General features: G+C 46.2%; 1 protein-coding gene and 1 long non-coding RNA gene across 5 annotated transcripts in view; one reads left to right on the top strand and one right to left on the bottom strand.

Annotated features, from left to right (window-relative positions):
- tpcn2 (two pore segment channel 2) overlaps nt 1–10,100 on the top strand; it is a 52,945-nt gene extending 42,845 nt beyond the window's left edge. For 2 of the 3 annotated variants that reach the window (XM_072466732.1, XM_072466734.1), the window contains exons 21-25: nt 1,206–1,299; nt 1,948–2,030; nt 5,973–6,054; nt 6,572–6,660; nt 9,354–10,100. In XM_072466732.1, the coding sequence (XP_072322833.1) occupies nt 1,206–1,299; nt 1,948–2,030; nt 5,973–6,054; nt 6,572–6,660; nt 9,354–9,441 (436 nt within the window). In that variant the 3' untranslated portion in view covers nt 9,442–10,100. The remainder of the gene's footprint in view (nt 1–1,205; nt 1,300–1,947; nt 2,031–5,972; nt 6,055–6,571; nt 6,661–9,353) is intronic. The other variant, XM_072466735.1, reaches the window with a different exon arrangement.
- Nucleotides 384–15,111, bottom strand: LOC140384749 (uncharacterized). 2 transcript variants are annotated; one of them, XR_011933133.1, is made up of 3 exons: nt 14,779–15,111; nt 10,179–10,350; nt 384–917 (listed from the first exon to the last, which is right to left on the bottom strand). It is a non-coding gene; the product is annotated as an uncharacterized lncRNA (long non-coding RNA). The 2 variants fall into 2 exon arrangements; XR_011933134.1 differs by lacking the exon at nt 384–917 and adding an exon at nt 5,046–5,274.
- Between the last annotated feature and the right edge of the window lie 10,163 nt (nt 15,112–25,274).

Genomic DNA, 25,274 nt, shown 5'->3' on the forward strand with positions numbered 1-25,274 from the left:
CAATATTCGTCAAGAATGGAAACCCTTCCCATTTTCATTCTGTGATCCAGAATAATATAATCATCGCTTATCGTCACGAGTAGGCTTCAATGAAGTTGCTGTGAAAAGCCCCTAGTCGCCACATTCTGGCACCTGTTCGGGGAGGCCGGTATGGGAATTGGACCCGTGTTGCTGGCCTGGTTCTGCATTACAAGCCAGCTGTTTAGCCCACTGTGCTAAACCAGAATGCTGGTTAGAATCATAGAATTTACAGTGCAGGAGGAGGCCACCCGGCCCATCGGGGCCACACCAGACCCTGGAAAGAACACCCTACTCAAGTCCACACCTCCAACCTGTCCTGTAACCCAGCAACTGTTATACGTTTTAGTTACCGTTGTATGAAGAGTCAGAAGTCCTGTACATTGTCACCAAACACCATTTATTTCACTTCTACAGCCTCTGCACAAAACTCCAACAACACACCGCCTGACACAAGGGCCACCTGAAGCCCCTTTACATATCCGTGTCAATCATTGGATACTTAACATAAATGAGACAACTAATTGCAATGTCTCTTAATGCATCACTTAACTTTTAACCCATTACTTAACAGTAACCTCCCCTCACTTAACCTTTTTGGACACCAAATGCAATTTTAGCATGGCCAATCCACCTAACCTGCACATCTTTGTACTGTGGGAGGAAACCGGAGCACCTGGAGGAAACCCCCACACACACTGGGAGAACGTGCAGACTCTGCACAGACAGTGACCCAGCGGGGAATCGAACCTGGGACCCTGGAGCTGGGTGCTAACCACTGTGCTGCCGTGCCGCCGCCTTCCGGCTTGTAAACTTTTTGAGCCGCGGAGTAAGCATGCTCTCTCCACGTGGTTGAATCTTGGAACTGATTTTTGTGTTTCAGAAAGGAAGGAAACTGGCTGTAATTTAAAAAAATATTAGTTTAAAGAAAATGTCAGTTTTATCAGATTCTATTTAGATTCTTGACTGAAATTTATGTATACCTGCATACCCATGTGACCTACAAAAAAGATTATTGTAAAATACTACTTGCTCTCATTCTCTGCATCATCTGCTTCAGTGATGCTTTGGTTGGCTAATCCTCCGGAAGGGTGGCGGCACATTGTGTAGCAGTGAAATTTATCGTGATAGATTATACTGTGTTTTTAAAAGTTGAAGAAGACCGTGTTATGTGTTTGCTTTTACAGTCTGACCGCCAACATTTCACCGGCGAATCTCACACTTCAATGCGGTACCTATGAACAGCTGGGTTATTGGCCCAACAACTTTAATGACTTTGCTGTAAGTTGTCATTCTTTCCTAGCCGCATTGATCCGGGAATTAATGCGACATGCTTTCACAATAGCAGTTGAGTGACTAGTCTTGAGACATTGTAACATTTTTGGATTCGGGGGGCCGCAGGTAGTCGACAGAAGCAACAGCTTAGATACAATGCATTAATTCATTAGACAAAAGGACAGAGTGGTTAATGAACCCCAGGGTACAAACGGATGATTGGCACAGCGTGTGTTGATTTCAGTAGCTTGTTATGGTGTCATTCTGCTCGCTAGTCAAAGGAACTCTGCCATCTTCCTTCTCTGGTCCATCTGAAGAGGTGGCAGCTTGACCTCCCCCAGGTAGATACTATCCTACCAACTTGGGAACGCCAAAAATGCAATCCTGAACTCCGTGACCCTGACGTTTTTGTTTAGATATTGTCTTTCGAGCGAGAAAGCAAGGGAACCGACACTGTTAGCTAATCTTATATAGAGTTCTATACAATGCAGCAAGTACCAGTTTATTAAAGAACCAAATTTCTTACAACATTGATATGGGGAAAAATTAAACAAAACCTGTATTTTTTGATACAGCCACGTCTCTTACAATATTGATACTTGGGAGGTCGGTTATAATAGCTTAAATGGTTAATCATTTTGTTTCGTTTGATAGGCTGCTTTGGTCACCCTTTGGGATCTAATGGTGGTAAACAACTGGCAGGTTTTCCTGGATGTATATTCAAGATATGCAAGTCCGTGAGTAGACGTTTAAAATGGTGTTTGAGGAGGAGTTTTTTTTTTTTTTTTTTTTTTTTCAATCGTTCTGCTGATTGGAATTTCAACCATCTCTGGCGTCCTACCTCGCCAGAAATCTTGGTTCATGCTGATTTGTAATTGGGCTCAAGCGAACTAGTTTCCCCCCTTTGTTAAATCCCCACCAGTTTTCCTACCCTGTTCTTGTCTCTGATTTGAAGAGATCAGCACTGGCGCTACATGAATGTAGATGTGGGGCCACACTGTGAGGCTGTGTTACTCCAGACTCGATTTGCTCATTTTGCTCCAGATCCCTTTATTGTCTAGAAAAATGACCAATTTTGGTCTGCGGAAGCTTCAAATTTTCTCTACCTTTTTAGGGAGAGAACATTCCAGAGTTCTATCGCCTTCTTTGAGAATGTTGGTCTCCGTTTTCACTCCTAAATGACCTGGCTGTAACTTTTTTAAGATCATGTCCACTTTTTTTTTTGCTTCTGCATTTTCCCCATAGCAGGGAATGATTTCAATCACCTAGCTGTTCATCAGATCAACCTTCAATCTCTTCTAGTTTAGGAAATACAAGCTAAGTGTTTATGCAATCTGCTGTTCTAATTTAACCCCTTTTAAAATTTGTGTTATTTGCATGGTTGAGAAAGTAATTTAAGTTCATTGTCGAAGATGAGCGGCTTCAATTGTTGTAGTTTGAATGGTTGTGATGCCTCCAGGATGGATCACTCTGGGCAGGGTTTCAGTATGTGGGGGTGGTCTTTTTTTTTTTTATGGCAGCAATTTTTCCTCCTGTTCCACCCGAGTAGCAAGCGACCATGTCTTCCCTGGCCCCTCCCAAATGATTGAGGGTTCTCCAGATGTTTCTGAGGAAGGCTGAAACCTGGGCCTTCACCACGCTGGTCGTTCTCGGGTTGCTGTTGGTGAGGTTTGCAATCGGCATGAAGTGCACCGATGAGAGGTGGGGCTGTTGTGAATTTGTACGACAAACTGGAAACAAGAGTAGGCCATTCGGCACCCTCCAAGCTATCCTGCCGTTTGATAACATCACTGCTGATCTGATGTGGCCTTAACTCTACCAGAATTCTTAACTCAAAAATCTTGAAGACAACCTGCCATCCACTGCTTTCTGGAATAGAGAATTCCAGGGACCATTAATCGCTGGAGAGGGAAAAAAATGCCTTTTATCTCCATCTGAGGACATTAGGAGCTTCAATATGTGCTAGCTGTATTGGTCTTAACTTTCCAGATGTCATCCTCGAGGTGGATATCTGCCTGGTGTGTGGTGGCTTCTGAGCTGGGTTGAGCAACAATATTATTTTGGGTAAAGCAAGGGCAAGTGAAGCAATGCCCAGTGTTTTGCCTCTGCTGTTCCAGGTGGTACATGCCAGTCTGCATCCAAGATCACTTTCACATGGATCTTGACTCCTCTATTCTGGAGATGTTGCTATTTATGTTGATCTACAGTCAACGGTGATGCCAAGGTATTTCGGCATTGTACAGTGGGTGAGTGCTCAGCCACCCAACAGATCATGGAAGTTCCTCCCTGGCCTTGAGTTGACTCTGTTTGTTGAAGTTAGACCTCCCGAGAAATCTGCCTTCGGCGAATATATTTTTTCGATAACCTGAAGCCAGGGTCATGTTGTCAGCATATGCAAGGAACTGTGACTGGGAGAGAACGAGCGATTTGAGGGAGGTCAGTGACGTGTACATTTGAGAGCTGGTGTAAGGACTGATTCCTCTGGAACTCCGTTGTTGGTTGTGAGAGAGCAGCTGATTTCATCTCCAAGGTCTGCACTGAAACAGTTGGTTGCTGATCTTGGATTTGATTAGTTGTAGAGTTTTTATGGGTTGTGGGCTTTGCTGGCTAGGCCAGCATTAATTGCCCTCGCGAGGGTGGTGATGAGCTGTCGTCTTCAACCGCTGCTGTCGCTGGGGTGTAGATACACCCACCGAGCTATTCGAGAGAGAGAGTCCCAGGATTTTGACCCAGTATTTATCTGGCCCGTTCAGTTTCTGTTCAATAGTAACCCCCAAGATGTTGACCGTGGGGGATTCAATGATGGTAATGCCATTGAATGTCACACAGCAGATTATTCTTGGGAAGTTTCAACAGCATGCCTGTGCACCCCAGTGTCATCGGTGCAGGATAAGTCAACAAAGATGGTTTCTGTCTTTGGGCCTTTTCTGGAGATCAGCCTTGCTATAAATGATGTCCGGTCCTGCTCTAAGCTATTGTGGAAATCTGCCTATTGGGGGCCATCGCCACTTCCTGGAGGGGGAGTTTGTCTGTTTAGCAGGAGATGATCCAGGACCTCATTCATATATTGGAGAGCAGAGAGATCGGGCGGTAACTGTGGGTTGCCGAGTGGCTTTCCTGGCTTGGCAATAGCCACTATCTTGGATTGCCAACAGATGTTTGGAATGGTGTGTGTGGTGTGGATTTACCCCCTTTTGAAGCTGGTGTCATATGGTTCCTGGGTGGGATGCAGTGGTTTTAATTGAGATTCCTTTTGAATGAGCCCCAATCAGATTAACTAGACGTTTAGAAATTATGGGTTTGAAGTGCAATATTTGAAACCAAGGGAAATGGTGCACTGAGACTGTATCATTACCATGAGTTGCGTGTATATTTTTCTGAAAGTCACCATCATTTATAACATGACCAGCTGATGATAATGTGGGTTTATAAACCCTGTTCTTTCAACAAAATCTTTTTTTTGGCTTTAAATGTTTTGCCATCAAAACTAATGGGCAATAATCGGCAATAATCGGCAATAATCGGCAGGGATTGTTGTTGCTTCCTTTTGTCAGGTTGGAGTGTTGCACAATCCAAAACTACTGTCAATTGACCTTGCTTTTCCCTTTTTTTTTTCCTCTCACTGGACTTGTGTAGAATGTTACAAATCAGGAAGCACCACCTTGTGACAAAATTGAGAACTGAAAGCAAACTGAATGATCATGGCATTGTTACTCCATGCCATGATCAGTTCCATTAAACGCCTTCTGGTGAAACTATAAAACTGTGCAAGAGTAGGTGGACAGGGGAAGTTGGATTTTAGTTCTGATTTAAGCTGCGATGGAAAAATTGTGCTGAAGTCTTTTAACTTCACAATGCATTTGGAGAAGGCCACGCATGAAGTGAGTGTTGGTTTGTCTGATTGTTCCTGAGCAGCTGCTAGAAGTGCATTGTTTTCATTGCAGCTTAAAACGCTGGAAATACTCGGCCAGTTTACTGCCCCTGTGGAAAGAGATATAGTCAATGCTTCAAGTCGCATATGCCTCCTCTTCAAAGCTGCTTAATGCTGCACCTCCTGCGCAATATTTACTCGCATCAATTGGCTTTCTTGCAACAACCATGCAGTCATTTTTATAATCTTGGAGGTTCGATAACAAAAATAACCCTTGTGAATTGATGACCAGCGATGGAACTTCAGATTAGGCGGGATCGAAACTAGGAAGGGTTTTCTGTTTTTGAGCCTGGGAGGAGTTATTGGGTTGTGTAATCTCTATACCACAAGCGGCTGTGTAGCTAAGTCGATTGTGATATCTCGGAGGGAGCTGCATTTTAAAGCCAGATGAATATTTTAAAAGGGCCTGGGAAAAATGTAGGGGAATGGGACTTTCCAGTGGTGAAGTAGCATCGGCATGAATCAAACGGCCTTCGTTTACCAACGTCTTGTGGAATTCCATGTATTTCATGACCTTTTTTCCTTCTCTACTCTTTCCACCCCCCTTCCCCCACCAACTCATTGCCAAGAGGACATTGCTGCGGAGAAATCTAATTTACCAGTTTCTGTTTCAAATTTTAACGTGAATGTTTTCTTTGTTTCTGTACAAATTGTTGCCTTTTAAGATTTAAAATTTTTTTTGCAAGCCACGTTTTATAATGGATGGCGCCTTGTTTTAATTTCTAAAGTGAGTCTTTTGATCTCGTAGGTGGTCCAAACTCTATTTTGTAGCCTGGTGGCTGGTGTCCTCTGTCATTTGGGTTAACCTCTTTGTGGCATTGATTCTTGAGGTAAGTATTGGAGGGGTTGGGCTTTCGCAATTCCTAAGTAAACATGAAAAAGCTGCTTAATGCATAAACTTTTATTTGTTCACAAAGGTTCCTCTTGAAGCAGATCTGTTTTAGCTCCAGATTTACAATTTAAAGCTAATTCTGTAATTCTGTCCTTCAGTGTGCATTTGTTGGGATAAAAGGACTATCTTCACAATTGTTCTTTTATGCGCTGAAATATCTCTGGGTACAACAAAGTTGGTTTCTTATTTTTTTCCTCCATCGCTCTTCCCCTTTTTGTGCACTTTCCCCACAAACTCTGATGGATCGAGGCATTTGGTTAATTCAGTTTATGAGCTTGTTGCCAGGAGGAAGAATTGTTGTCGCTGATGGCTTCTCTTTCCTGGTAGCCAGGAGCTCTGAAATGAGCCGATTTGTGGCTCCACTCCCATGTTGTACCCCTTAATGTGTTCTGATGTGGGGGTGTAGAAATTGCAATATGCTTTTTGATTTTTAAAATTTTTAAAAATAATTGCAGAACTTTATTCACAAATGGGATCGGAGCTACCATCCATCCTTCTCCGATCAGGAGTCGGAATATCAGATGAGTGTGCAGGACATGTTCAGGTGAGTGGAGATACCCATCAGTACAAGTACTCTTTCATATTGGTAGTAATATTAAAAGTAAAACTAGAAGCCTTCTACTTATCCTTGGTAGACTGATCAGCATTTAAAATTGTCACCTTGCCCTTTTCTATTAAAACCGCCTTATTTTTTTGCAAACTGCACTGAATGAGTGATTTTAATATGAAAATACTAAACCATTTTTGGACTCCTTGATCTCATTCCTAATAACTTTAATCTGACATTAGATCTACATGGCCAGTTCAGAAGTGGGGATGTTCGCTGACCTGTTCACCGTTCACAATGACTCTAATAATGAAGCAGTCCATGTCCAAATGCAGCAAGATCTGGTGCCACACAAAAGGTTGCTGCATAAACTAAAGATGCATGGCATAGAGGGTAAAGTGGCAGCATGGGTAGAGGATTGGTTAACTAACAGAAAGCAGAGAGTGGGGATAAATGGGTGTTTCACTGGTTGGCAACCTGTAACTAGTGGGGTCCCTCAAGGATCCGTGTTGGGCCCGCAGTTGTTCACAATTTACATAGACGATTTGGAGTTGGGGACCAAGTGCAATGTGGCAAAGTTTGCAGGCGACACTAAGATGAGTGGTAAAGCAAAAAGTGCAGAGGATACCGGAAGTCTGCAGAAGGATTTGGATAGGTTAGGTGAATGGGCTAGGCTCTGGCAGATGGAATTCAATGTTGCCAAGTGTGAGGCTATCCATTTTGGGAGGAAGCAGAATGGATTATTATTTAAACGGTAAGATGTTAAAACATGCCGCTGTGCAGAGGGACCTGGGTGTGCTGGTGCACAAGTCGCAAAAAGTTGGTGTGCAGGTGCAACAGGTGATTAAGAAGGCTAATCGAGTTTTGTCTTTCATTGCTAGAGGGATGGAATTCAAGACTAGGGAGGTTATGCTGCAATTGTATAAGGTGTTGGTGAGGCCATATCTGGAGTATTGTGTTCAGTTTTGGTCTCCTTACCTGAGAAAGGACGTACTGGCACTGGAGGGAGTGCAGAGGAGATTCACTAGGTTGTTCCCAGAGTTGAGGAGATTAGATTATGACGAGAGGTTGAGTAGACTGGGACTGTACTCATTGGAGTTTAGAAGGATGCGGGGGGATCTTATTGAAACATAAAAATTATGAAGGGAATTGATAGGATAGATGCGGGCAGGTTGTTTCCACTGGTCGGGGAAAGCAGAACTAGGGGGCATAGCCTCAAAATGAGGGGAAGTAAATTTAGGACCGAGTTTAGGAGGAACTTCTTCACCCAAAGGGTTGTGAATCTATGGAATTCCTTGCCTAGTGAAGCAGTTTTAAGAAAAAGATAGATACCTTTTCTAAAGAATAAAGGGATTTGGGGATATGGTGTACGGGCCGGAGAGTGGAGCTGAGTGCACAAAAGATCAGCCATGATCTCATTGAATGGCGGAGCAGGCTCGAGGGGCCAGATGGCCGACTCCTGTTCCTAGTTCTTATGACAATATCCAGGCTTGGGGCTGATACGTGGGGAGCGACATTCACGCCACACACATGCCAGGCAATGACCATCTGCACCAAAAACATCCAACCATCGCCCCTGGACACTCTATGGCATTACCACCACAATCCCCTATCAATATCCTGGGGGTTGCCATTGACCCGAAACTGAATGGACTATAGCCATATAAATCCTGTGGCTCCAAGAGCAGGTCAGAGGCTAGAAAGCCTGCGGTGAGTAACTAACCCTCGACTCCCCAAAGTCAATTGTTCATCTACAAAGCACAAATCAGGAGTGCGATGGAATACACTTCACTTGCTTTGGTGATTGCAGCTCCAACAACATTGAAGAAGTGGCACAGTGACATTGTCACTGGACGAGTAATCCAGAGGCCAGGATAATGCTCTGGGGTTCCGGGTTCGAATCTCGCCATGGTAGATGGTGAAATTTGAATTCAATAAAAATCGGGAGAGTCTAATGATGACCATGAAATTGTCATAAAAACCCCATCCGGTTCTCCAGGGAAGGAAATCTGCCGTCCTTACCTGGTCTGGCTTACATGTGACTCCAGACCCACAGCAATGCAGTTGACTCTTAAATGCCCTCTGAAGTGGCCCAGCAAGCCCCTCAGTTCCAAGGGCAATTGACCTGCTGGCATTTTGTAAATGCTTGAACGGACTTGGATATTTCATTGAATGGAGAAAGAGTGGGACCTGGCAATGATGACTTTCCTACATATCCTTCATTGACATTAAGCTGAGAGCCACCCAGTAGCTGTGGAAAGCTTTATATAAATGGCAGTTCCAGTGACGTTGCCCTCTTGGCACTTAATTATCTAATCCAGGTGATGGGAAATTTCCCCAGACTTCAGGCCAGTTTATCCAAATGTTTTTACTTGGCTCTCTCTCTCTCTCTCTCTCGAGCTGTTTTAGGGTTGGGATATTGTAAATGGTGCCATTCACTCCTTCAATGGGTGTCACCATGAACTGTGATACCATTTTGTCTTTTTCATGTGTTTTAGCTTCTCCGTTTTGAGACTTGTATAATTGGGTTTTATTTGGTGTTTCTATTTGTGTTTTACGATCCTCCCTGGAAATTGCCTAATTTGTTGTTTCACTCGCCGTCTTCGGGAAAATGTCACTTTGTCAACTGCAGCCTTAAATTGTCAACTGAATAATGCCTTTGGGCTAATTCTAGTTTTAAAATTTAACAGGGATGATCTAGAGGAACCAACTGAAGAAGATTTGTTGGAGCGACTGCGACAGCATCCACACCTTCATCTGCCCAGGGGGCCCGTTTAGTCACATCTGTTTGGAATGCCAAATGTTTTGGTGACGGGTGACTCGCGCCCCCAGGTCTGGCAACGTGACGGAGCGTCATAGAGATTTTGAGCATCCTTTAAGCCGGAGAATCATTGACCTTTTGTCTCTATGTGCAGGAACATGGAACAAATCGGAGTTGCCAATAAGCACTTAGTTATGGACAAGAAATTTATTTGCCATTTGCCTCTTGCTTTGAGTGTGTACATATAAGATATAAATATATAAACAACTGGGATTTATTTTAAATTTGACTGTCTTCCACTTCCAACTTTTAATACTGACATTGCCTTTACAGATGCTTTGGAAGAGTATTAAATCTTTGTTCAAAGATGGGGGAAATTGTAGCACGCACTTGCATGCAACATTCACGTACAACATTGAATTAAAACTGTCCACATTTTATTACGTGTACTTCACTTTTATCGATCTTGTTTTTGTTTTTTGGATTCTCACTAGTTAAGATGCAAGCTACTATTTAAAATATTCTGCACTATCCCAGAAATTGTTCGTTAGCTTCTAGATAATCTTGTATGAAAGTGTAATATTTGAAGTTACTCAGTTATTTTTTAAGCTTGGTCAGTGGAAGAATAAATTAATTATTTTGTATGATGTGAATTAAAGGTGACTTTTTTTATAAATACAGTTGTAAAGTTGTTTGATTATGGTTCTGAAACAGTGACAATTATTTACATGGAGAATTATATATGCATACTTACATATTCCTTGAGCTGGAGAAAGTAATGGTGCCTGTTTAGAAAGCTGCACAAGAGTCCTTGAGCTATGGCTTGATTTTTGTAGCTTGTCAAAATTGTTCTTTTTATCGCTCCCTTTACTCAGGCCTTGGAAAATATATGCAAATTTCTTCCATTTGCCGTTTCGACCAAATAGCTGTAAAGTGAAACCGCTCAACCCTTTTAAAGACTGTCTTAATTTTTAACTCCTTCACAGGCCTTGACTGACTTGGCAGAAGCTCCCACATGAGGGGCTGGAGGGGTGGCAGAGGGATTAGCACTGCTGCTCTCATCGCCAGGGACCTGAGTTCAATTCTGCTTTGAGTTATTGTCTGTTTGGGTTTCCTCTGGGTGCTCTGGTTTCTGCCCATGGTCTGAAGATGTGCAGGTTAGCTGGGGTTACGAGGATAGGGGGCGGGTGTGGGCCTAAGTGGGGTGCTTTTTCAGAGTCAGTGCAGACTTGATGGGCTGAATGGCCTCCTTCTGCACTGCAGGGATTCTGTGATTCTACGTGTCCATTCAAATGGTCAGGAACCAGTATTTGAGGGGAAAAAACTGTTGACAATTGGAGGCTTTATTTAACATACATTGTAATATTGACTAATTGGACAGGATGTCAGTGCTGCACTAAATCTCTCCTCTGCTCAACTTAAAGGATTCTCCCTTTCTGCAGTTGGTCAGGCCAGACATGATGGGGCCTATGCGATGCTTGGCTTTATTAATGGGAAAATAGAGTACAAAGACTGTCAAGCTGGTTGACTGTTTGTTCAATTCAGGACATGAAGAGTGCGGAGGGAAGGGTGCCGAGGGAATGGGGAAACTGCAGTAGTTCTCCTTGGATTGGAGAAGGTTGAAGGGAGAATTGATTGAGACATTCCAAACTGAATGGTATTGGTAGAGTGAATAAGGAGAAACTGTTTCCCATTGAGCCTACCGAGGCCCACTCCCCTGCCCTTTCCCTATAGCCTCACCTAACCTGTACATCATTGGACACTGAGGGGCAATTTAGCATGGACAATCCACCTAACCTGCACATCTTTGGACTGTGGGAGGAAACCGGAGCACCCACGCAGACACTGGGAGGGTGTGCAAACACCACACATAGTGAATCCCTGGCGCTGTGAGGAAGCAACCTTGTACCAAGACCAGCTTTCAATTACAGATTTTATTATTTTAAAAATAACTTTAGAGTACCCAATTCATTTTTTTCCAATTAAGGGGCAATTTGGTGTGGCCAATCCACCTAGCCTGCACATCTTTGGGTTCATAGAGTTTAAGGTGCAGCAGGAGGCCATTCACCCCATCGAGTCTGCACCGGCCCTTGTATAGAGAACCCTACTCAAGTCCATGCCTCCAACCTATCCCCGTAAACCAGTTGTGGGGTGAAACCCACGCAAACACGGGGCGAATGCACAAACTCCACACGGGCAGTGACCCAGAGCCGGGATCGAACCTGGGACCTTGGTGGCGTGAGGCAACTGTGCTAACCACTATGCCCCTGTGCTGTCTCAGATTTTATGAATTGGGTTTTTTAAATTCCATCCGCCATTGTGGTGCGATTTGAACCCATGTCCGCAGCATAGACCTGAATTACTGGTCCAGGGACATCAGTGCTACATCCATCCCTCATAATCTATGTGGTGTTAGAAGAACCAGGGGAAAACAAGTTTATTTTCTGGACTGTCTGATGGCATGGTAGAATCCAATTCAATGATGACGTTCAGAGGAGAGTTGTTTAAATAGTTTGGGCTACGGTATATAGTATCTGTTAACATCCACTGCCCTCGTCAATCATCTTCGTCACTTTCTCGAAAATCGCAATCAAGTTAGTGAGACATGACCTCCCCTTCACAAAACCATGCTGCCTCTCACTAATACCTCCACTTGCTTCCAAATTGGAGTAAATCCTTTCTCGAAGAATCCTCATCAATAATTTCCCTACCACTGACATGAGGCTCACCGGCCTGTAATTTTGTGGATTATCCTTGCTACTCTTCTTAAACAAAGGAACAACATTGGCTGTTCTCCAGTCCTCCGGGACATCACTTGAAGACAGTGAGGATCCAAAGATTTCTGTCAAGAGCCGAGCAATTTCCTCCCTTGCTGCCTTCAGTATTCTGGTGTAGGCCCCATCAGGCCCTGGAGACTTATCTACCTTAATGTTTTTCAAGACGCCCAACACCTCGTCTTTGATCTGAATGTGACCCAGGCTATCTACACACCCTTCCCCAGACTCATCATCCACCAAATCCTTCTCTTTGGTGAATATTGATGCAAAGTACTAATTTAGTACCTCACCCATTTCCTCGTAGATTCCCTCCCCTGTACTTGAGTGGGCCAACCCTTCCCTGTCCTTGAGTGGGCCAACCCTCTCCCTGGTTACCCTCTTGCGCTTTATATACGTATATAAAGCCTTGGGATTTTCCTTATTCCTGTGTGCCAATGACTTTTCGTGATCCCATTTTGCCCTCCTGACGCCTTGCTTAAGTTGCTTCCTACTTTCCTTATATTCCACACATGCTTTGTCTGTCCCCAGCCTTCTAGCCCTGACAAATGCTGCTTTTTTTTTTTTAGACTCTGCCTACAATATCTCTCTTTATCGAAAGTTCCTGAAACTCGCCAGATTTATCTTTCTTCCTCACGGGAACATGCCGGTCCTGAATTCCTATCAACTGATATTTGAAAGCCTCCCACATGTCAGATGTTGATTTGCCCTCAAACATCCGCCCCCAATCTAGATTCTTCAATTCCTATCTGATATTGTTGTAATTAGCCTTCTCTTCTCTCTCTTTCCACCCCCCCCCCCCCCCCCCCCCCACCCACCCAATTTAGAACCTTCACCAAGGATTACTCTTATCTTTATCCAACAGTACCTTAAAACTTACTGAATTATGGTCACTGTTCCCAAAATGCTCCCCTACTGAAACTTTGACCACCTGGCCAGGCACATTGCCAATACTAGGTCCAGTATGGCCTCTTGACTAATTGGACTATCTACATATTGTTTCAAGAATTCCTCCTGAATGCTCCTTACAAACACCGCCGCATCCAAGCCCCTGGCACTAAGTGAGTCACAGTCCATATAGAGGAAATTAGAATCACCCACCACAACAACCCCCGTTGCTTTTACTTTCCAAAATCTGGCTACATATCTGCTCCTCTATCTCCCACTGGCTGGTGGGAGGCCTGTAATAAACCCCCAAGATTGTGTCTGCACCCTTCCTATTCCTGATCTCTACCCATAAAGCCTCACTGTCCTCTGAGGTGTCCTCCCTCAGTACAGCTGTGATATTCTCCTTAACCAGTAGTGCAACTCCTCCAATCCCTTTTTACACTCACCTCTATCCCACCTGAACCATACAAATCCTGGAATGTTTAGCTGCCAATCCTGCCCCTCCCTCAACCAAGTCTCTGTAATGGCAACAATATCATAGTTCCGAGTGCTAATCCAAGCTAAGTCCATCTGCCTTACCTGTTATACTTTTCGCATTGAAACAAATGCAGTTCAGACCACCAGCCCTGCTGTGTTCAGTAACATCTCCCTGTCTGGTCCTCCTATGAGTCTTACTGGCCCTTTGTCTATTTTCTCCCTCAGTTATTTCATCTTCTGACCTAGTCCTCTGGTTCCCACTCTCTGCCACACTGGTTTAAACCCTTCTCTGTGACACTAGCAAACCTCCCAGGATGTTTATGCCTCTCCAGTTTACGTGCAACCTGTCCTTGCACAGGTCACACCTGCCCTGCAAGAGATCCCAATGGTCTAGATATCTGAAACCCTCCCTCTTACACCAGCTATTTAACCACGTGTTTAGCTGCACTATCCTCCTATTTCTAGCCTTACTGGCACGTGGCACAGGGAGTAATCATGAGATTACAACCCTCGAGGTCCTGTCTTTTAACTTCTACCTAACGTCCTGAACTCCTGCTGCAAGACCTCGTCACACTTCCTGCCTATGTTGTTAGTACCTATGTATACCATGACCTCTGGCTGTTGACCCTCCCCCTTCAGAATGCCCCCTGCCCCTTCAGAGACATTTGGATCCTGGCACCAGGGAGGCAATGTACCACCCTGGAGTCTCTTTCACGTCCACGGAAGCTGTCAGAAGTGTCCTTTTGTTTCCACTGTGATTCCTTCCCGGAATTCCTGACCAGTCACTGGATTCTGATGCCTTTCCGTCTGTTATTGAACTCCAGGGTGCTCAGTTGCAAGTTGTGCACCCAAGCTGCATTTTAGGTGAAGGCAACCTAGTTCCTTCAGCTTACAATGGAATGTCACATTTGCTGTGGAGTTTCAGTTATTAATGTAATCTATACGGCCCATGGCCGAGCAAATGCCTGCCAATCATCCATAGTTGAAATAAACATCTTGGGTTTTGGGGGAAAACGATTGTGTAATTTGGCTGCACAGCTGCTGCCAGATGTTGTCACTGTTAGCGGGTCAGCCAATGCAAGCTGGTCGCTGTGCTGCTCTTTTGCATTCCTGATTTTCATCATGCCAGAATTGGCAATCATGTCTTCAGCTGCTGAGGCCTGAAGCTCTGGAATCCCCCCTCTAAATCTGCGTGTCCCCTCATTTTGAACCTACCTCTTTAACTCGGCTTTGTTATCGGCCCTAACAGACCCCTCCTGTAGCTCGGTATCAAACATTTCTTTTGCATTCTTGTGACGTCTCACGGAGTGCTTTCCCATGTTAGGCACTGTATAATTGCATGCTGCTGCTGTTCTACTGAACAGCTTTATATTCTTTTTCCCAGGCCTCCTGTACGAGCATTCTGTTTAACGTTACTTCAATATGGCTGTCCTGGTATAAGCACACAGCAAAACGCTGTTCGGGGATCCTCCCACAAATTAGTGTTGAGCTTTGGGATAGCTGGGGAGGCCCCATTCCCACATGAGTGCGTCTCTCTGTAATCCAGTATGCCTACATATGTGGTCTATGTCAAAAACAACAGATTAAATGCTAAACGAAAGCACTAAAGCAATAAATGGGTGGGGAAAAAGCCTTTATTCAATTTGTTCAACCTTACATGGGTGGCATGGTAGCACAGTGGTTAGCACTGTGGCTTCACAGTGCCAGGGTCCCTGGTTCGATTCCCTGCTTGGGTGACTGTGCAGAGTCTGCACGTTCTCCCCCGTGTCTGCGTGGGATTCCTCCGGGTGCTCCGGTTTCCTCCCACAAGTCCCGAAAGACGTGCTGTTAGGTAATTTGGACATTCTGAATTCTCCCTCTGTGTACCCAAACAGGCGCCGGAATGTGGCGACTAGGGGATTTTCACAGTAATTTCATTGCAGTGTTAATGTAAGCCCACTTGTGACACGAATAAAGATTATTATTAGTAGTATTACAATGAGCTGACCTTTATTAAAAAGCTGGAGCTTTGCATTGCAAACTATAGGGAGTTGGCTCTGGGAAATCTCTGCTCCTCCGAGTGGCAGGGCATTGATCAAGTTCTTCAGTTGAAGAGTGGACTGCATCTACGTTTGCATCTGTCACTTTCATCGTGTCATGTCCGGCATCGTCCACCTCCCGTTTCCATGGTTGGCTCTGCTGGAGTTTCCACGGCGACCTCTGGAAGGCAAGCAAAAAGTATCTCATCGTTGGATTGGTTGGCTCCCCACTCCCAGCGTCTTTGTGTCGTCGCTACCTGTTTCCGCCTGATCTCCGACTTTCCCACAGGTTTAGCCCCACTCACTTTGCACGCCCTTTCACGGGGAGATCCCTGTCAAATGATGGTTTTCCCCAGCGCTCCAAGATTTTGTGCTTCTGTGTGGTCTCCGCTCCAGTCGGCACAGTCATATAATGATCTTGGACAAGTTCAGCTAATCCAGTTACTCATGTGGAATTTCAGTTTATCGCAGGCACCGTTTTCTGGGTTAGCCAATCTGCCAGTGGAAACGGTTGACGTCTTTGACATAACACAAGTTATCAGGGTTTGATTTTACTCTACTTGGTATAAAGTAACTTTGGACAAAGTTTGCTTAAATTTCAAGATTTTTGTTTTTAATGATCTAATTTCTAAAGTACTGACTTGAGAGGGTGACATTGCTACATCGGTGAGCCTGGAACATGAGTGTGACAGGCTATTCCCATCTGGGAGCATCCACACACACACACACACACACAAGCCAGGAGGCTGTAGTCACCCAATGCCCATGCTTGCACGCTCCATCAGGTTTCACATGGCATGGGATTGGGGAAAATCAGCTGTCCCAGGGAGCCAAGATCAGTTAAAGGCCCTTCCTGATCCAGCACAAATCAGTTACTGATCCAAAAAAATTATTGTTCTGGAATAAGTGAATCATAGTGTGGGTTCTGGTACAGGAAATCCTTCAAATGAAAATAGTCAAGAACTGACCTTTGGTGCTGCCTTCCGTTTTGCATTTCCATATTTCTTCAAAGTTAGCTTTAATAGTCTGTAAACTGCACGCTTGTAGATTCCATAATGTCATTGAGCTTTTCTTTTTGCACCAACTGAACCTTTTGGTGTGAAATAATAAGACGCAATGTCCAGTTTGTACTTCTTTGAATTGAATTGGCTTGTATTAAAGTCTTGGATTAAAGTCTTCCACCTTCTCCTGAAGTTATCTATTTTCTACCTCTTCCAAACAGAACATTGATGTAGATCCTCCTCTTTCAGGCACTGTGCCCCAAGAAGGTGTTGGGCACCATGGACCTCTATTGCGTTGGCCCATGGATTATGCTTGTCAAAATACTGCAGTGGTTGCTTTCTGCAATATTGCTGACCTTAAAACACACCCGCTCTTTACTACCTGCCATTAGGTATGTTGGATGGATTTACAGGCTAATAGTCAACCTATTTTTCCACATTACGCACACACCATCCACAGCCAGTCAGTCTTGAACCTGGACCTTCTGGCCCAGCATGGATTTACGAAAGGGAAATCGCAGCGTTGGCGAAGGTGCTTCTGCTGGCCGCAGAAGTAACATCGGGGACCCCCGGGGTACGCGGATTGGCGTGTGGTGCAGGCGTATTGGCTGGGTAAAGCCCTGGCTGGGGCGGCTTTTTGTGGGGTCGACGGGGGATAGGAGGGGTGGGCCGCGCGGCCGGAGGGGTAGGCCTGAGCATTACGCGAGGCGACCGTCATGGAGAGTGCTAGCTTCTTAGTCCCCGCTCGGTCGAGCGTGGCCCCTTCAAGCAGCCTTTGGCGAATGAGGTCCGACCCAATCCCCGTTACAAAAGCATCGTGCATAAGAAGGTTAGAATGTTCGGTGGCCTTAACGGCCTGACAGTCACAGTCCCGGACTAGTGGGATTAGGGCCCGCCAGAAGTCTTCTATGGACTCACCAGGGAGTTGAGGGCGAGTACGTGCCTGGCGAAGAGCGTGTTCGCTTTCTGTGCGTAGTTTTCTTTGAGGAGCGCCATGGTGTCCGCGTAGCTCGGGGTGTCCTGGATCAGCGGAAACACGCTGGAGCTCAACCTTGAGTACAGGATCTGTATCTTCTGAGCCTCCGTCAGAGGTGTGGTCGCTGAGTTGATATCGGCCTCGAAGCAGGCTAGCCAGTGATTAAAGTCCTTTCTGGCGTCGCTCAATTGCGGATCCAGCTGCAGGCGATCTGGTTTGATTCGGAGGTCCATCTTCTAGAAAATCTTATTGCAATAAATTGATGCACGATCAATTGTACAAAGACTCAGGTTGGATACAACTGTGGCTTTATTGCAGTAAGATGTGTGGCCTCCCACAGCAGCTGGCGAAATGGCTGCTGAATAGAGGACACGCATATTTATACTCCTCCTACTGGGCAGGCAGGGGCTACCGGCGAACCTGTAGTACAGGTCCGACCTTACATCACCTAATACAGGTGTAACAGTGGTTTACCACAAGAAACCTACTGGAATGCTTTAAAGATGCAACTAACAGAGTTGACCAGGGCGAACCGGTGGATGCGGTTTACTCAGACTTTCAGAAGGCTTTCGACAAGGTCTCACAAAGCAGATTAATATGTGAAGTTAAAGCACATGGGGTTGTGGGTAGTATCATGAGCTGGGTAGAAAGCTGGTTAACAGATAGGAAGCAAAAGGTTGGAATAAATGGGTTTTTTTCTGATTGGCAGGCAGTGACTAGTGGGGTACCACAAGGATCTGAGCTAGAACCCCAACTGTTCACATTATATATTAATGATTTGGACGAGGCAACATAATGTATTATCTCCAAATTTGCAGATGATACAAAGTTGGGTGGGAGGGTGAGCTGTGAGGAGGATGCAGAGATGCTTCAGCGGGATTGGACAGGCTGAGTGAGTGGACACCTGCATGGCGGATGCAGTATAATGTGGATAAATGTGAGGTTATCCACTTAGGTAACAAAAATAGGAAGGCAGATTATTATTTGAATGGGTGTAAATTGAGAGAGGCGGATACTCAGCGAGACCTTGGTGGCCTTGTGCATCAGTCGCTGAAAGTAAGCGCGCAGGTACAGCAGGCAGTAAAGACGGCAAATGGTATGTTGGCCTTCACAGCGAGAGGATTTGAGTATAGGAATAGGGATGTTTTACTGCTAACAGGGAGGGGACTTTTCAGTTGGTGGAGAAGGAGAATGGATGGTGGTAGCTGCCTGGGGGCGGGCTGGGTGAGGTGCGGGGCATGGTCCAAGGACTGGCCTCGGAGAGATCTAGGCCTGTCACGTGGAATGTTCACGGGCTCATTGCGCCGGTCAAAAGGACCCGTGAGTTTGCACATTTGAAGCAACTGAAGGCGGACGTGGCCATGTTGCAGGAGACACACTTGGGGGATCAGCTTAGGTTGAGGAAGGGATGGGCCAGACAGGCGTTCCATTCGGATTCGACTTTAAAACGAGGGGGGTGGCAATCCTGGTTAATAAAAAGATGGCATTCGAGGTGGGGAAGATAGAGGCAGACCCTGGGGTAGATTCATCATGGTTAGTGGGAAGCTGGAGGGAATGGCCGTGGTACTGGTGAATATAAAACTGGGATGATGTCGAGTTCGTTAGGAGGGTGCGAGCGAAGATCCCGGACCTGGATTCACATTGATTGGTTATGGGGGGTGACTTTAACACGGTCCTGGATCCGACACTGGACCGGTCGAGTCCCAGGTCTGGAAAGGTGTCAGCTATGGCAAAAGAGCTACGGGGGTTTATGGAGCACATGGGAGGGGTGGACCCGTGGAGATTTGGGAGGCCAAGGAGTAAGGAGTTTTCACTCTACTCCCATGTGCATAAGGTGTACTCCCGGTAGATTTCTTTGTGTTGGACAAAACGCGGCTGGCTGAGTTGGTGGATACTGAATATTCAGCAATTGTGGTGTCAGACCCACAGTGGGTAGACCTGCAAGTTAGCAAAGGAAAAGCCCAGCGGCCACAATGGAGGTTAGATGTAGGGCTGCTAGCGGAGGATGAGGTGTGCGAGCGGGTGAGGGAGGCCATTCGGGGATACATAAGGATCAATGATACGGGTAGGATCTCGGCAGGGGTGGTGTGGGAGGCACTGAAGGCGGATATCAGGGGGGAACTCATTTTGATTCGGGCCCGTAAGGAGAAGGCTGAGCGGGCGGAGTTGGACAGACTGGTAGGCGAACATTTACAGGTGGAGAGGAGATACGCGGAGTCTCCGGATGACGGGCTTCTGACGGGCTGCAGCTGGAATTTGGGCTCCTGTCCGCAGGTAAGAACATAAGAACTAGGAGCAGGAGTAGGCCATCTGGCCCCTCGAGCCTGCTCCGCCATTCAGTGAGATCATGGCCGAGCTTTTGTGGACTCAGCTCCACTTTCCGGCCCGAACACCATAACCCTTAATCCCTTTATTCTTCAAAAAACTATCTATCTTTATCTTAAAAACATTTAATGAAGGAGCCTCAACTGCTTCACTGGGCAAGGAATTCCATAGATTCACAACCCTTTGGATGAAGAAGTTCCCCCTAAACTCAGTCCTAAATCTACTTCCCCTTATTTTGAGGCTATGCCCCCTAGTTCTGCTTTCACCCGCCAGTGGAAACAACCTGCCCGCATCTATCCTATCTATTCCCTTCATAATTTTATATGTTTCTATAAGATCCCCCGCATCCTTCTAAATTCCAACGAGCACAGTCCCAGTCTACTCAACCTCTCCTCGTAATCCAACCCCTTCAGCACTGGGATTAACCTAATGAATCTTCTCTGCACACCCTCCAGTGCCAGTGCGTCCTTTCTCAAGTAAGGAGACCAAAACTGAACACAATACTCCAGGTGTGGCCTCACTAACACCTTATACAATTGCAGCATAACCTCCCTAGTCTTAAACTCCATCCCTCTAGCAATGAAGGACAAAATTCCATTTGCCTTCTTAATCACCTGTTGCACCTGTAAACCAACTTTTTGCGACTCATGCACTAGCACACCCAGGTCTCTCTGCACAGCATCATGTTTTAATATTTTATCATTTAAATAATAATCCCTTTTGCTGTTAATCCCCACTCTTTGCTTTCTATTAATTAACCAATCCTCTACTACTACTTTCCCCTTAATTCCATGCATCTTTATCTTATGCAGCAACCTTTTGTGTGGCACCTTGTCAAAGACTTTCTGGAAATCCAGATATACCACATCCATTGGCTCCCCGTTATCTACCGCACAGTTAATGTCCTCAAAAAATTCTACAAAATTAGTTAGGCACGACCTGCCCTTTATGAACCCATGCTGCGTCTGCCCAATGGGACAATTTCCATCCAGATGTCTCGCTATTTCTTCCTTGATGATAGATTCCAGCATCTTCCCTACTACCGAAGTTAAGCTAACTGACCTATAATTACCCACTTTCTGCCTACCTCCTTTTTTAAACAGTGGTGTCACGTTTGCTAATTTCCAATCCGCCGGGACCACCCCAGAGTCTAGTGAATAGGTAAGGTGGAGGGGCAGCTGAGGAGGGTAAAAGGGGCGGTGTATGAATACGGGGAAAAAGCCAGCAGGATGTTGGCACATCAGCTGAGGCGGCGAGAGAAATTGGGAAAGTAAAGGAGAGAGGGGGAAGGTGGTTATGGCGGGGGTGAATGATGTGTTTTGGGAATTTTATAGTAGACGATACGAATCGGAACCCCCAGCCGTGGAGGAGGGTATGAAGTGATTTTTTGGGGGGACTAGAGTTCCCGAGGATAGATGAGGAGCTCGTGGAAGGCTTGGGAGGCCCAATCGGGCTTGGGGAGGTGATAGACGGATTGGGGGGGCGATGCAATCGGCTAAGGCTCCGGGATCTGATGGATTCCCGGTCGAGCTCTACAAAAAGCTTTCCGGGTTGCTGGGACCCCTCCTGGCTGGGAGTATTCCCCCAACGTTAACGCAGGCATCAATTTTCCTTATTCTGAAGTGGGATAAGGATCCAGAGAACTGCGGATTGTATTCCTGTACCAGCCTCCCCGAACAGGCGCCGGAATGTGGCGACTAGGGGCTTTTCACAGTAACTTCATTGAAGCCTACGCGTGACAATAAGCAATTTTCACATAGGCCGATCTCTCTTTTGAATGTAGATGGCTAAAACAGAGGTTCGGGAGGGGAGAGTCTCGGGAATATATAAGGAATTGATGGAGTGGGAAGGGGTCCCAATCGGGGAGATGAAGTGGGAGGAAGAGTTGGGAGGGGAGTTGGAAGTCGGGCTATGGGAGAAGGCTCCGAGGAGAGTCAATGCATCCTCGTCGTGTGCCAGGCTTAGCCTGATCCAGTTCAAGGTGGTCCACACGGCTCGTATGACTGTGACCCGGATGAGAAGGATTTTGGGGAGGTGGACGACAGGTGTGGGCGGTGAGGGGGGAGTCTGGCGAACCATATACACATGTTTTGGGCGTGTCCAAAGCTGAGGGGATTCTGGCAGGGATTCGCGGACGTCATGTCAGAGGTCCTGGAAGGGACTCTGAGTCCAGAGGTGGCAATATTTGGAGTGTTGGAAGATCTGGGAGCCCAGGAGGGGAGAGAGGCCGACATTTTGGCCTTTGCCTCCCTGGTGGCCCGGAGACGGATTTTGCTGGGATGGAGGGACTCGGAGCCTCCGAAGTCAGGAGTGTGGGTCAGCGACATGGTGGGGTTTCTCAGGCTGGAGAAAATTAAGTTCGCTTTAAGAGGTTCAATTCAGGGGTTCGCTTGGAGGTGGCAACCGTTCATCGACTTCTTTAAGACAACTGACCGTCAGCAGAAGGGGGGGGGGAGTGGGGGGGGGGGAAGGGAGGCATGTCATTGTCGAATAAGGGTAGGGAATCTAATATACGAGCAGTCAGGAGGTAGGGCGGGTGGGGGGGGGGGGGGGTAAGTTGGGTATGTTATTGTGATGTTGATTGTGTCGTGCCGCTCTGTCGTTTAGAATGTTTAAATGTTAAAATTATAACTGCTTCAATAAAATGTTCTCTTAAAAAAAGAGAAAGTTATAAAATTCTAACAGGATGAGACAGGGCAGATTCAGAACGAAAGGCAGGATTCTCCAGTCAGCGACGCCAAAATCGCGTTTGGCGATTGGCCGGAGAATTAAAGTTCCCAACCAATCGGGGGTGGCACCGCTTTCGCGATGTTCTGCCACCTTCAAAGCAGCGTACTCGGAGAGTACGGCGCGCACGTATCGACGGCCTCAGGACATTGCCTGAGACCCCCCCCCGATGGTCCTCCCCCGACCGGCCGAATTGCCGACAGCGTCGGTCACGTGTGGTCTCATCCGTCGGGAACTCGGTGTGGTGGCTGCCGTCGGGGGAGGGCCGATCCGCAGGCAGGGGCGGGCTTCATCAGGGGCTGGGAACACGGCGGGGGTTGGTCCTGGGCGTGCGAGCCGGCAAAAGGTGTGGCACTATTTCGCCGGCTGGGCCTGCAAGGGACCTCCGCCATGCAGCGCAGCACGGATGCTGCTACAGGCTGCCGCCGTGCGCATGTGCGGCCATGGAAATGGCAATTCTCCGGGCCGTATTGGCAGCTAGAGCCGGATGCTCAGCGCTGCCGGCATGCTCGGCCCTTGCCAAACGGAAGGATCGGTGGCCGTTTTACGCTATTTGTTTTGGGGTAAAACAACAGCGTTCCCACTCTGGCGTGGAGACATAGCCTCAGAATCAGAGAATCCAGTCCATGTTCCCGATGGTGGGGGGAGTCCAGAACTAGGGGTCATAGTCTGAGGATAAGGGGTAAACGGTTTAGGATTGAGGTGAGAAGTTTCTTCACCCAGAGGGTGGTGAATCTGTGGAATTCACTACCACAGAAAGTAGTTGAGGCCAAAACGTTGGGTAATTTCAAGAAGGACTTGATGTTCAGCCATGATCATAATGAATGGCGGAGCAGGCTCGAAGGGCCGAATGGCCTCCTCCTGCTTCTATTTTCTATGTATAGTTCTATGTTGGTACGGAAGCGGCCACTGTGCCACAAAACCTTCTATGTAGATTAAAAATGTGGAATTTCAGAGCACCAACTCTTACAGCTGGAATCTCCGCTGCTGTGGAATGGTCTTATATCTGTACTTGCACCTGATTGCCACCAGATGGGAGTGTTCCTCTCCATTGTTGAACATGGGTAAAGACTTGATGCAGAATTATGCAGGGTTATAATGTGTATTTATTTATTTAGAGTACCCAATTCATTTTTTTTCCAATTAAGGGGCAATTCAGCGTGGCCAATCCACCTACCCTGCACATCTTTGGGTTGTGGGGGTGAGACCCATGGGGACACGGGGCGAATGTGCAAACTCTACACGGACAGTGACCCGGGGCCGGGATCGAACCCTGGTCCGTGAGGCAGCAGTGCTAACCATTGCGCCACCCTGCCGCTCTTAATGTGTATTTATTTCAAGAAGTCATGCTTGAAGATATACTGGAGAAAAACCATGGAACAATACTTACTCTTGATTCCTGCTGGTACTTCTAAGGGTGTCATTTCGGTAAACATCAAGCACAATGGTCTGATGAATGATTACAGTGATCATCAAGTATGCACTGTGGTAACCAGCTAGATCAGAATGGCAGTGGTTTTGTAGCTTTGGGTTTAAATATTTGTGTTTGAGGGTGGTTTTGATTTATGAACATCTGTCTCGTTCCTGGGAGCTTTATTTGCAATAGTTTATTTTTCTGTTGGTACAGCTTTCGTTTCCACGTTTTCCTTTTCAGTAGTGGTCAGCACAATCACATTGTTTTACATATGGGATACAGAGTAGGCATTGGCGAATGAGGGAGAGGGAGGAGGCTTTTTTCCATGGCCACGCTAGACGATCTGCAGCCTGTCACAAATTGTGGACAGGTAGAAAACCCGCTCAACTCGGCAGAGACACAGCAAGCATGAAGGAATACGGTTGTTGGAGGTCACCAATCCGGGCCCCCAGGATCTCTCTGCAGGAGTTCCTCAGAGCAGGGTCCCAGACCCAACAATATTGAGCTGCTTCATCAATATTCTCTCCTCCTTCGTCAATCGGACGTGGGAGTGTCCGTTGATGCTAAGTATTCAACTCCATTCGCAATCCCTTTGATAATGAAGGAGTTCCTGGCCATATAACCACCACAGCCTTTAAGTAGCGCATTCAGAGCTGGCAATGACGTGAATCGAATGTTTCAGCCTTGTTGGTCGGAGAGGGGGGTGAATTTGGGTAATGTTGCAGAGATTGAAATAGGCAGTATTAATGATGGACAGAACTTCATTAACACTACACCCTGTATGCTTCATCCGATGCCAGTGCTTATGTAGTTACATTGTGTATGTTGTGTTGCCCTATTATGTATTTTCTTTTATTCCCTTTTCTTCTCATGTACTTAATGATCTGTTGAGCTGCTCGCAGAAAAATACTTTTCACTGTACCTCGGTACACGTGACAATAAACAAATCCAATCCAATCCAATCCAATCCAACATGGGGTTTGTGATGATAGGTAGACTATAATCTGTATTTAATCTCAGTAGATCATCATCACCTGTATGTATATTATAAGTTATACTGTTGTACTTCTAGCATCCGACCAGTATGTGGTGCGAGTATGCAGGCATGTGACCCGGATGCACCAGGTGTTCTGGAACAAGATGTTAGTAAGGAGTTGATAGCAGCCACATATTTGAGTAGCTCCGTGGTATCTGAGTGCAAGTTAGTGTTAGACCATTATTTCCAACTGTATTAATCTTAGACATTATAG

This window comes from Scyliorhinus torazame, chromosome 10 (assembly GCF_047496885.1).
Source record: "Scyliorhinus torazame isolate Kashiwa2021f chromosome 10, sScyTor2.1, whole genome shotgun sequence".
NCBI lineage: Eukaryota > Metazoa > Chordata > Chondrichthyes > Carcharhiniformes > Scyliorhinidae > Scyliorhinus > Scyliorhinus torazame.